The sequence below is a fragment of the Leiobunum rupestre genome, chromosome 7 (assembly GCF_980474605.1).
Source record: "Leiobunum rupestre chromosome 7, qqLeiRupe1.1.hap1, whole genome shotgun sequence".
NCBI lineage: Eukaryota > Metazoa > Arthropoda > Arachnida > Opiliones > Sclerosomatidae > Leiobunum > Leiobunum rupestre.
The window spans coordinates 27,204,509-27,217,314 of NC_143390.1; the positions used below are offsets into that span (position 1 = coordinate 27,204,509).

The 12,806-nt window shown below is 31.7% G+C and overlaps 1 protein-coding gene across 9 annotated transcripts in view; it reads right to left on the reverse strand.

Annotated features, from left to right (window-relative positions):
- Positions 1 to 881: 881 nt before the first annotated feature.
- Positions 882 to 12,806, reverse strand: part of LOC149935473 (synaptosomal-associated protein 25-like) — a 142,610-nt gene continuing 130,685 nt past the window's right edge. For 6 of the 9 annotated variants that reach the window (XM_090180525.1, XM_090180523.1, XM_090180524.1 and 3 more), the window contains 5 exons: positions 11,032 to 11,149; positions 8,739 to 8,804; positions 8,605 to 8,667; positions 6,619 to 6,763; positions 882 to 3,987 (listed from right to left, as the gene is read on the reverse strand). In XM_090180525.1, coding sequence (XP_090036651.1) covers positions 3,922 to 3,987; positions 6,619 to 6,763; positions 8,605 to 8,667; positions 8,739 to 8,804; positions 11,032 to 11,149 — 458 coding nt within the window. In that variant the 3' untranslated portion in view covers positions 882 to 3,921. The remainder of the gene's footprint in view (positions 3,988 to 6,618; positions 6,764 to 8,604; positions 8,668 to 8,738; positions 8,805 to 11,031; positions 11,150 to 12,806) is intronic. The other 3 variants (XM_090180522.1, XM_090180520.1, XM_090180518.1) reach the window with 1 other exon arrangement.

Below are 12,806 nucleotides of genomic sequence, written 5' to 3' on the forward strand. Positions count from 1 at the left end.
CCCGGCGCAGTCGAGCGAAATATGACACCCTGATATTTAATAACGTTGGCGATTATTTACGAGGAGAATAAAACGTAACCCAAAACAGTCACGCTTAAGCCTTATCAAAATCATACGTTTCCCTTCTCGGCCAAGAACTACGCGCTAACGCAAGCTCGCGATAACACGCTAGGCGTTTTGAGGGGGGTGGCACTTATAACGCCGGTAAAAAAGCAAAAGGTGGGCCAAAAATCGGAACGTTAAACACGTACGTACACCCAAAAAAATACACTGCTATATTTTTCCCCCCGAGATGGAAAAATATAACTCTACGAGGCATAAACGAAATTGATTTTTTGAAAGAGAGATGAACTTTGTAGCGTTGAAACAAGGAAACTCTCCTTGAGCCAACACTACGCTTTTAAAAGAAAAATATTCCTCAGCCAGTGAGGGAAAGAATAATAGAAAAACTATCAGAGAACGAAAGTAGACATTTTTATTAAGCTTTTTACTTAAGTCCGCCCCCTTCCGGAGGGGGGAAAGTAAAGAAGACATTACCTTTTTCATCCTTGTCGTAGTTGGAACAACGAAGTTCTTGCGGGTTTTCGATCCACAGCAAAAAGAAGTCGCGATTGAGACCAACGTCGAATTCCAGATTATCTCGTTTTCTTTGGAAACTTTCACTCTAGATGAGCGAAAGAGAAGTATATTTTCATTTAGTGGGATTAGAATTAAGCGGTTTTTTCCCCACTAATAAAACTTACTTAGTAACGCCTTCTTCTTCATCCAAGTCGGAAGATTCATTCGTATTTTTAAAACAATATAAAAAACAGTTAAGAACTTCAAAAAGCCACGTTTTCGAAATTACCAATTTTAAATCCAACTGGAAAAATGAGCAAAGCTATGACACAGAGCAGTAATTTTTATTTAAACCGCCATATTTCTCATCTGTAGTAAAACCCCAACAAACACAAATTTTATATTTTTATATTTTTTAAATTATTTTCTTTTCTTTTATTACGAAAAAAGATGGCAAGCAATATCATTGTATTTTTTATACGAGGAGTTTTCAGATTTTTTTCAAATACATTTAGGAAGAGCATAGTTTATTTTTTCGTTAATATGGGGTTTTTTTAAATGGTATTTTAGCCACTTTTGTAGGACAATGTACAAGAAAAACACGAAAAATCTTAAACAGCATTTTCTTGATGGGGGAGGGTCATAAATACCGCGGAAAATTTCTCACGTTGAATAGTCAAATTAGGCCAGTAATAGTAAAATTACTAAACAATCAGATATATTTACAAGTTGGGGGTTTTTTCCTTTTTTTTTCTTCAAATATAATGTTTATTTTTCACTTTTTCCAAAAAACCATTTTTAAGAAATTGAATGAAAATAATTAACGAATGATTGATTTTAATGATTTTTCCTCGGATTTACCTTATTTTTTCATAGAAAAATTAGTGCAAAATAGTTTTGAATCTAAAAAATAACTCCTGTGCGCTACGAATGTTAACTATATTTTATTGGATTAATTTTGTTAACCCTTGTATTTTGTAATCTACGACAAACGGTTTTTCCCCGTTGAAATATTATATTTAAGTACGAATTTCTTGGTTGGGTATAATCAAGATTTTTGTTTGTAAATTCCCACTTTATACTAGAACACTGATTTAGTATTTAAGAAATGTTCGAAAAAAGATATGGAATGTTTTTATAATATTTTGTTTTTATACCATAGTCTCCCAATTGAATTAAATCCGAATTTGATATTTTTTCTTATGGTATTTTATAATTAACTGTAATAATACTGTGTACCCACGAAGTTATTTCTCAACTTTACAAACGTTTTAGGTTTTATGTACCTCGGTTTTTTTTTGCCATTTTCCAATATGACTCGCCTTATGAAGGCCTGTTCGTTAATAATTAAAAAACTTTAACCAATTAGTCGTATAAAATAAATAGTAGAATGTGGTTGAAAAGCACTCGATAGTATTTTTGACCACCTTCGATATTACCACGAGGTGACCCTTCAACCCATTTTAATTTATTTAAAAAACAATTATTTTAAAAGGACTGTTAAGTCATTTTAGTGGACAGACATAGCTACCGCCAAATAAGTCAATGCGTTTAAGCAAAGCGAGCGTCTACCTCTTTCCCGTAGCACCCTCTAAAACCACTTCGCAGCCCTTCAATTTCCTTCCATTATTTCATATTAACGCAAGAATCCTTATTTATTCAAAAACATCGGAATAGTTAACAATTCTATTAACAATTTGTCTCAGGGGGTAACTTAAGTACATAACAAATGGAAAAAGTTAAGTTTGAAAATCGCAAAGGCGAATAAATCTAAAATTGTTCAAAATCAAAATGGAAAGTTTCACAATCAATTAATTAATTAATATCATTTTACTCTAAGCCTTTGCGCGCTCAGAATCTCCATTTTTAACATTTTCCTATCAAAATCTCATCACCCAAAAAAACAATTTCAAAGTTTTTTTTTAAGAAGTCCAACTATTTACATTCGAGCTTATTTTTATCAGTCTTTTTTCGCAAAATTAAATGATGACACGAAAATTAAAAGTTTTTTTCAAAAAAATACGTATTTTTTATGCACCATGATACTATTTTATAAATACCCTCGACTTAAATAAGGACTTCATTAATCATCTATTAATTAATTAAATATTTAAGGCAAATTCCAAATCGCAAAAATTTAAGGTTTAGATAGAAATATATATATATATTAAAAGTAACGAATAAAAGTTAAAACAACAATTGAAACATAATTTTTTAAACTAATAAAAATTAAAATATTTTTTAAGGTGGCGGTAACTTTCTTTTTAAAAACTGGGTTAAGAATAACTGTTTTTCCCCCAAAGGCCCCTAAACGAAACAATAGGTAGAAAAAGTCGTAGGGTATTTCCTTTTAAAAATGGGATTAGACGACATCGGATTAACGTGGGGAGATTATAAATAGATATCCTTTTCAACGTACACACCGGATTTCGATTCACAATTAATGATGTAACGTTAATTAAATTCGTTAATTCGTGTTTTTTGTTTGTTTAAGCCGGATAATAACGAACGCTATTTGGTAATTTTGTGGTAAAGCTAAGTCTTACTATTTTTTTTACAAAACAGAATTCGGGAAAAGCGTAATTGTTCCGGATATTACGTAACTGAGAGTAGAAGTCTTCGTGTAAAACAAAAAAACGCGAAACGAGGGAGGAGAAAAGTCAGTAGAGAGAGAATTTCGAAAGAATGAAGGATGACTTTTCGTCTTCGTAGATTGTAGCATTATCCGTTCCTCCGACTTTAATCTTTAAGAAGCTTGTTGGCCCTTTGGTTGGCGGCTTCGATTCGAACGTTGTTTGATGTGGCCTATTCGAGAGGGGGCGCCCCGAGCGAGTATATATTTTGCGAGAGAGAAAGGTAGTTGGAAATACGCGGGAAGAAAGATTAGTTTCGGAAAAAGGATCGGGAGGAATTCATTTGATTAGTTAAAAAAGAAACTGTTAAATACACTCTAAAAACAGTAGGTCCAAAACTTATACAATTCCAAATTTGATTTAAATTAATTCGTAAATAAGTGAAATTGCAATCGACGTTGGTTAAATTTTGAGCCAACCGCTTTTTTAGAGTGTAAAACGTGGGAATAATTAATAAGGTTTAAGAATAGCGATGGACTATTATAGGCAGTAGTAAAGCGAGCGGAATATTTAAGAAATTAAGGTGTGTACAGCCGATAAATAATTACTTTCAAACAAAAAGCCCCGCTTACCGAAAATTATAATTTCTCGCTAAATTTCATTTAATTTTTCTAATTATAATTTATATAAAGTCCCAATTTGTTTCTAGGAATAATTGTTTTTAAAAAAATCGCTTTTTCCGATCTCTTTTCCTTTCCAATTAAATAAAATTATTCTTAATTAAGCATTTTTAGCTCTTTAAAAGCTTATCGGCTCGTTTGGTAGCGACGTGAAGTCTATCGTCAACATTTTCGGCCTATTGCGTTTGTCACGAAAGCGACACAGAAATGAGGGTGCGGGGAGAGGCAATGGATGAAAGAAAAATATTAAAATAATAAAAAATCAAAAATCAAATAAAAAGGTAAAATGAACAAAAAAAAGAAAAGGTAAAGTTAAAAAAAATATATAAAGGTAAAATAAAAAAAATAAAATAAAAGTAAAATAAAAATTAAAAAAAATCAAAATGTTTCAACGAAGGCCGCAGAGTATTTATTTCAAAAGCTTGCTGGCTATTTTATTAGCTTCTTTTACCCGCAAATCGTTCGACACTGCCTTCGTTGATTTATAAACAATTTATAATTATATTTAAATATAATTATAATTTATAAACAATAATTTATAATTTATAATTATAATTAAATATAATCATAATTTATACACAATAATTTATAATTATATTTAAATATAATTATAATTTATAAACAAAAATTTATAATTATATTTAATTATAATTATAATTTATAAACAATAATATATTTAGGGTTTATAAAAAAATAATTGTTAAAGTGGAGAAAGAAAGAATACAGAATAAACAGAGTCGTTTTGAAAAAAAAATCGCAATTTCCGGAGCCAAGACATTAACTTACAAGAAATGTCTAATTTATGTTACGTATTATAATAATCAAAAACACGACTGATTAAATATAATTAAAATTTCGAATCTACCAGTTAATTCGAAACCGTTACCGTATTAACCAGATAAAATGAATACAGATTAAGTATCGAAAAGGAAAATTAGGATCTGGTCATTGATGATTATTAAGAAAAACGAGAAAGATTTTTACTCTGTTTAGGCTGTAGATGGCGCAACACAACTCTAGGGGGCTTTCCCGCTTCTGTTTACAGGGTTGCCACAAAATTTCAGTTTCAAATTCCCTGACCTTTTTAAGGCTAAAATTTGCCATTTTGGAACTTAATATTTTACTTTTATCAAATTTTAATTTTCTTCTTTAAAAGTCGCCTAAGGGTATTAGCCAAGCTGATTATTATTATTACTTCAGCCTTTATTTTAGTGTATGCGACTCTTGCGGTTATAGTTTAAATTCTCTGACTTTACTAATAATAATAATAATAATAATAATAATCAGCTAGGCTAATACCCAAGGCACCACCTTAGGCCTAATTCATCAAGCGACTTTTGAAGCCATTAATTCAGGTGGCCGGGTCTTAAAAATCCCCGACATTTCCCTGACTTTGTAGCCCTACTTTCAAAATTCCTGACCTGATTCAACCCTGCATGCTTCGTGGCGCGTTCCAATTAACATTTGACTCTAAGCTTGCGTCGCGTGCCGTTAATAGAGTTTCAGCAACCCATTTCTAGGCGTAAACGCGAACGTCTACGTCTCTTCCCGCCGTGAGGGTAAAAATGGTGTGAAGGCCAGGATGACATATGCACCCAATAAAACTTCATTTAGAAAAAAAAGTAACCCATAACATTTTGTTTGCTGTACGACCTAACTAGTTAAAAAAATGGTCTTTATTGTAAGTTTCACGTCTGCTTTTCCAAATTCCGAATTCTTGTGTTCCCGACGTTCCCAACGTCAGATAAATTTCTCGGGTCTAGCGTAGACGTTCGCGTTTACGCCTAGAAATGGGTTGCTGAAACTCTTTATCAAATAGATGTGGAGAGCCCCCAGAGCTCCTATAATTCCTAAAAATTCCTTTGTTTTTAATAACGTCCTATAACATCCTATATTTTTGGCAAAAACCCCAAAATGTCCTATAAAATCCTATAATTTTGATATTGGGCCCATTTCAAATCCCGCCACTCACAATTGTCAGTTAAATTGCTAGATTTATATATATGATAAATTCCTATACAGAGTCATTCTAGTCTATACTTTGGTTATTGTTAACATGGTTAGCTACTAGTATATTTTTGTGAAAAAATGGTTAAATAGTTTCTATTTTTAATTGTGAAATCAAAGATTTATTTCACTAAATATAGATTTTGTTTATAAAGTCCTATATTCTTAGAAAAATAATACTATAAGGTCCTATATTCTTAGAAAATAATAATACTATGAAGTCCTATATTCTTAGAAAAATAATCCTATAAAGTCCTATATTCTTATAAATAGTTCTATAAAAGTCTTATATTCTTAGAAAAATAATACTATAAGGCCCTATATTCATAGAAAATATAATACTATAAAGTCCTATATTCTTAGAAAATATAATCCTATAGTCCTATATTCTTAGAAAATAATCCTATAAAGTCCTATATTCTTAGAAAAAAATCCTATAGTCCTATATTCTTAGAAAAAATAATCCTATAAAGTCCTATATTCTTAGAAAAATAATCATATGAAGTCGTATATTCTTAGAAAAATAATCATATGAAGTCCTATATTCTTAGAAAAATAATCCTATAAAGTCCTATATTCTTATAAATATAGTTCTATAAAAGTCTTATATTCTTAGAAAAATAATCCTATTTTTCCTATAAAAAATTTAAGATTTGAGTGGGGGTCTGTAAGCGGGAAAGCCCCCTAGAGTTGCGTAGCGCCATCTACAGCGTAATCGTGGTAAAAATCTTCCTCATTGATACACTTTTAATTAGAATGAAGGCGTGTTTTCGTTCGTGGTAAGAAAGAGTCGTACGAACCTTCTGGTTAATTCTATCGAGCTGTCTGTTTTGAGACTCAATTTCGGAGCCCATGTCGATGGCCATGTTGCGTAAATTGCCAATCATGGTGTTCACTTGACCCATGTTCTCTTCCATCTCGCCTTCGCGGGCGTCATTTGTTATCCTGGAAAAAATTAACAAAAACAAATCAACATTAGTTCAATTTTAACTTAACAGTTTAAATTGCACGAGTTCAGGGTGACCACAGAATATTTTAAAATCCTTTAAAGGAATTATAGAAAATTTATCAAAGAAATATAGGAAACTATAAGATATTTCCCAGAATGTTTGGTAGAAAAATAGGATAAAATTATGCAATAAGAGAAAACGGTTGTAAAAATTGTTTGAAGGGGATATAACATTCAAAATAAAGTTGATAACCAACTATCGGCGAACAGTGTTGGAAATAAGCTTCTTTAAAAAGTAGAACGGTTTAAAGACTTCTAAAGGTAAAATAACAACTATTTTAATTCCTTCAGACTTTTGAGTTCAAATATAGGGTATTATAGGAGAAAAAAGGAAGAACGTTAAATGATAGGAAAAATATGAAATATAGGAACTGTGGTCACCCTGCGAGTTTTATCGCCGTGTTAAGTAAGAATCCAAACTAGCACTAAAAAATTTAAATTCTGAGGAGTGCCAATAATCAGGATTCCTACAACATGTGGAAAAACCAATTTCCCTAATACTTTCAGGTTTTTCCACTGATTTTTCACAAGATTGTCTAAGTAGTAAGACAAGAAAAGAGTGCTAACTCCTCTATTATAGTCTTTAGATAAAACCTTCTTATGCCTTTAAAATTTCCATGATTTATAGTACGTAATTGGAATTTCCTTAACATTTATCAGAATATTTCCCAGAATGTTTGGTTAATAATCTAGTTCCTTGATATTTCCCAGAATGTTTGGTTATTGGTTAATAATCTAATCTCATGATATTTCCCAAATGTTTTGGTCAATAATCCCATGATATTTCCCAGAATTATTGGTCGACAAAACTTCCAAGTTCCAAGAATGTTTGGTTAAAAATCAGAATGTTGGATCAACTATATAATCCCACGATATTTCCCAGAACAGAATGTTTGGTTAAAAACCTAATGGATATTTCCCAGAATGTTTGGTCAACTGTATAATACCACGATATTTCCCGGAATGTTTTTTTTAAATAATCTTTCCCCGATATTTCTCGGAATTTTGTATTAATAATCTTTCCCCGATATTTCCCAGGATGTCTAATAAACAATCTAAATAAAACGATATTTCTCAGAATGTTTGATAAACCATCTAAATCACACGATATTTCCCAGTATGTTTGGGCAACAATCCAATCTAATTCCCCTATATTTCCCCAATATTCCCCAGAATGTTTGGTTAATAATCTTTCCCCGATATTTCACAGGATGTCTAATAAACAATCTAAATAAAACGATATTTCTCAGAATGTTTGATAAACCATCTAAATCACACGATATTTCCCAGTATGTTTGGGCAACAATCCAATCTAATTCCACTATATTTCCCCAATATTCCCCAGAATGTTTGGTTAATAATCTTTCCGCTATTTTTCCAGAATGTTTTGGTCAACAATCTAAATCCCACGATATTTCCCCAAATGTTTTGGTCAACAATCTAAATCCCACGATATTTCCCCAAATGTTTTGGTCAACAATCTAAATCCCACGATATTTCCCCAAATGTTTTGGTCAACAATCCCACGATATTTCCCAAATTATTTGGTCAACAATTTAAATTCCACGATATTTCCCGGCAGTTTAGGTCAACAATCCCACAATATTTCCCGGCAGTTTAGGTCAACAATCCCACAATATTTCCCGGCAGTTTAGGTCAACAATCCCACAATATTTCCCGGAAGTTTATTTCAACAACCTAATTCCCTGATACTTTCCAGCATTTCGCCGTTATATGTATAAAGGATAAAGTAATCTAATTATAAATATAAGCTCACTTTGCAATGTATCCGGCGGTCGGACCAGCGCCATTTCTGTCATCCATGACTCTTGTTGGCTGTCTGTTATCGCGATAAACCAAAAATTAAATTAGTGAAGAAAATGATGAAACACGAAATAGGGTGATAAATACCCGGTAACCACTTTGCCGTCTTCGTTCGCTTTCCAAGTACTTGCATCTTCTTTGAAATCGCCAGACCTTTGGAGAAATCGAGGATTTCATTAGATTTCGGTCTTTATAAGAAAGCGAAATGAACCGAAATTATCTAAAGGAATGATCGATTAACGTAATCAAACGCAAAAGAGTCGCGAATTACCTGGTTTTGGAAATAAGATAGCGAAACGCGAACGCGTTAATTTAAATTTTCAATCAATGTTTTTTGGCGTTAGATGGCGCCTGTATCAATTAGTACGAATTTCAAATATCACAATAGCGCGTATGCGGGTTGTGGGGTCCCGCGAATTGACTAGAAATATCACTTAAAATTAAAATTTATTAATCCAACCATAAACGTAGTTCAGAAATGATTAGCCTTAACTAAAATTATAATTTTTAACCAAGTCGGTATTAATTTAAAAAAAATAGATTTAATAATAATCAGCTAGGCTAATACCCAAGGCAACACCTTAGACCTAAGTCATCAAGCGACTTTTGAAGCCTTTAATTCGCTTAAATCCCATTCGACCGAAGGCGGTTTTTGTAGGTGTCCCATTCGACCGAATTCCGCCGAAACGTGCGGTTTTTATGTGTCCCATTCGACCGAACGCTGCTATATAAATTGGCTTTAGCTATGCCATTTTAATATCTTTGTACTATGCATTTATTTGAAAATATAATGGAATGAGCATGAATTATATTTTTATCTTCACCTAGTCAAGAAAAGTAACTGAACCAAAACTGAAATAGTAAACTTAACCAACTCTAACCTAACCTAACCTAAACATGGATCTTCGATAGTACATACCTTATAAATAAAATACCAAATCACCCCGCCAATTGGGCTACATTTTAAAATTCTTTCGGTCGAATGGGATTTCGGTCGAAGGGGAATAAACGTTTAATTCAGGTGGCCGGGTTACAATGCGTAAAAGTGGACCCCATGCACCAAAATGAATATTGAGCTATTGAGGATCTAATACGGTACATGATCATAGTACACACAAATTCCTTAGCACTGTGTTTAAAAACAGTACAAGAAGACTAGAAGCCGGACTCAACGATGAGTCCGTTCAGCATTATTTAAGCCACGGTCACACTAGAGCTTAAAACCCAATTTAGATCGGTTTGAATTCCAGTTTTGACCGCCGACGATAATTCTTGGTTCACACGTGCGAAATCGCTTCACCCCGGTTCGCTTAATCCAAGGCTTACCATCATTTCAAATTATGACCAGAATTTTGATAATACTAAAATTTACCACAAAACCATTAGTTACTCATGTTTAATATATATACAGTAATATTATTTGACATTATTTAGAATTTTATTCCCATTTATTTTTAAATACGAGCCATTTTACTTCCCCGCCTTGTCGTTTTGAAAGCGATTCTAAGCGAACCGACTTGGACGAGTTGCTTCCCGAACCAACACGAAGCGATTTCTCACGCTGGTTTTTAAAAATAGTTATCTAAAACGAAGCGATTTTAGGGGTAAGTGTGAACCTGGCTATATTAATTACCTTTAAAAAATATTAATTCCCTTTAAGAAATATTAATTCCCTTTAAGAAATATTAATTCCCTTTAAGAAATATTAATTCCCTTTAAGAAATATTAATTCCCTTTAAAAAATATTAATTCCCTTTAAAAAATATTAATTCCCTTTAAAAAATATTAATTCCCTTTAAGAAATATTAATTCCCTTTAAGAAATATTAATTCCCTTTAAGAAATATTAATTCCCTTTAAGAAATATTAATTCCCTTTAAGAAATATTAATTCCCTTTAAGAAATATTAATTCCCTTTAAGAAATATTAATTCCCTTTAAGAAATATTAATTCCCTTTAAGAAATATTAATTCCCTTTAAGAAATATTAATTCCATTTAAGAAATATTAATTCCCTTTAAGAAATATTAATTCCCTTTAAGAAATATTAATTCCCTTTAAGAAATATTAATTCCCTTTAAGAAATATTAATTCCCTTTAAGAAATATTAATTCCCTTTAAGAAATATTAATTCCCTTTAAAAAATATTAATTCCCTTTAAAAAATATTAATTCCCTTTAAGAAATATTAATTACCTTTAAAAAATATTAATTACCTTTAAAAAATATTAATTCCTTTTAAGAAATATTAATTCCCTTTAAGAAATATTAATTCCCTTTAAGAAATATTAATTCCCTTTAAGAAATATTAATTCCCTTTAAGAAATATTAATTCCCTTTAAGAAATATTCATTCCTTTTAAGAAATTGTTGAAAGTGCGTACTTTTGGCAGGGGCAAACGCAAATGCCGCAGCATTTCTCCATGCCGGTCAAGTTCTTTTCGGCCTCTTTCATGTCGGCGTTGATTTTGTCCATGTCCTCCTCGATCCTGTCCAGTTGTTCTGAGGTTAAAGGGTAAAGGGTGGGAAAGAACGAGAAAAAGAGAAAAATACTGACATACGACGTATTTGTACCACGATCGTCGCAAAATATTAATTCAAAAAAATGTAACAACGTAACCTACAATAGATTTTGTACAGAGATTTTTAATTTTGCCGATATCGAATAACGGAACTGTTGTCATTTTTTTGATTTATTATAATTGCGATTGCGAAATTTGTAACCCGTGTTTGGTAATAATTTTAATATAGTTTCGTTTCGTGGATTAAATTAAATTTTAAATGTCGTTATTGCCCAAAGCAAAAACAAAATAGGCATAATGCGAGTCAAAATACCCTATAAAACCCGTAATAAAAACATTTGTCCAAAAAAATTATTTAAAAATATGCAAACAAAAGGCGAGAATTTTGTGCGAATAATCTTGACATTTACTCAGTTTCACCTTCATTTTTGAAAAATGTGTATAATCATAAGTTCATAACATATCTCTTACGAGAGAAGTATCCACCTAGCCTAATAAAATGAAACGTGAAATTTGGCATGATCGAAGCAGAATCCAATGGCCGTAAAACCGCGGATGTCTACAGCGAATCAGGGCTCAAAATACAATAAAAACGTGAACAGGAGAACTTGTAGCTGAGTGTAGATTTTACACAATGAAGCTACGTCTTTACTTTATAAACCACATTTTCTCGATGCAATAGTTCCGGGTTCATACAACAACCGGCAAACAAATTTCCTTGATATTTTCAGGTTTTCCCACTAATATTTTCCCGATTATTCTAAGTGGAAGTGCAACATAGCCACAATAAAATAGGTATTATTATCACAAAGAGGTATAGGGTTACTCATTTTACGATTGACATTTAAACTAAATTGGTAACATATAATAATATATAAGATAAGTAAATAAATCCAATTTTTAATAAGAAAACTTTAGGAATGTAAATTTGTACTTTTTAGGGCAAACCTCCTGAACCCACATAAATTTCCCTGATGTTTGCTAAAAAAATGGGATTTTCAATAATTTTTCGGCCGACAATCTAATTCCCTGATATTTCCCTTATTTTTCTGTCGACAGTCTAATTACCTGGTATTTCCCTTATTTTTCTATAAAAAATCTAATTCCCTGGTATTTCCCTGATTTTTCTATCAAAATTCTAATTATCTGATATTTCCCTTATTTTTCTGTCGACAATCTAATTCCCTGGTATTTCCCTTATTTTTCTATAAAAAATCTAATTCCCTGATATTGTCTTTATTTTTCTGTCAACAATCTAATTCCCTGGTATTTCCCTTGTTTTCCTGTCGACAATCTAATTCCCTGATATTTCCCTTATTTTCCATTCGACAATCTAATTCCCTGATATTTCCCTGATTTTCCTGTCGACAATCTAATTCCCTGATATTTCCAGTCAACAATCTAGTTCACTGATTTTTCCCTGATTTTTAGATCAAAAATCTAATTCCCTGATATTTCCCTGATTTTCCTGTCGACAATCTAATTCCCTGATTTTTAGATCAAAAATCTAATTCCCTGATTTTTAGATCAAAAATCTAATTCCCTGATATTTCCCTTATTTTCCTGTCGACAATCTAATTCCCTGATTTTTCCAGTCAACAATCTAATTCACTGATTTTCCCTGATTTTTAGATCAA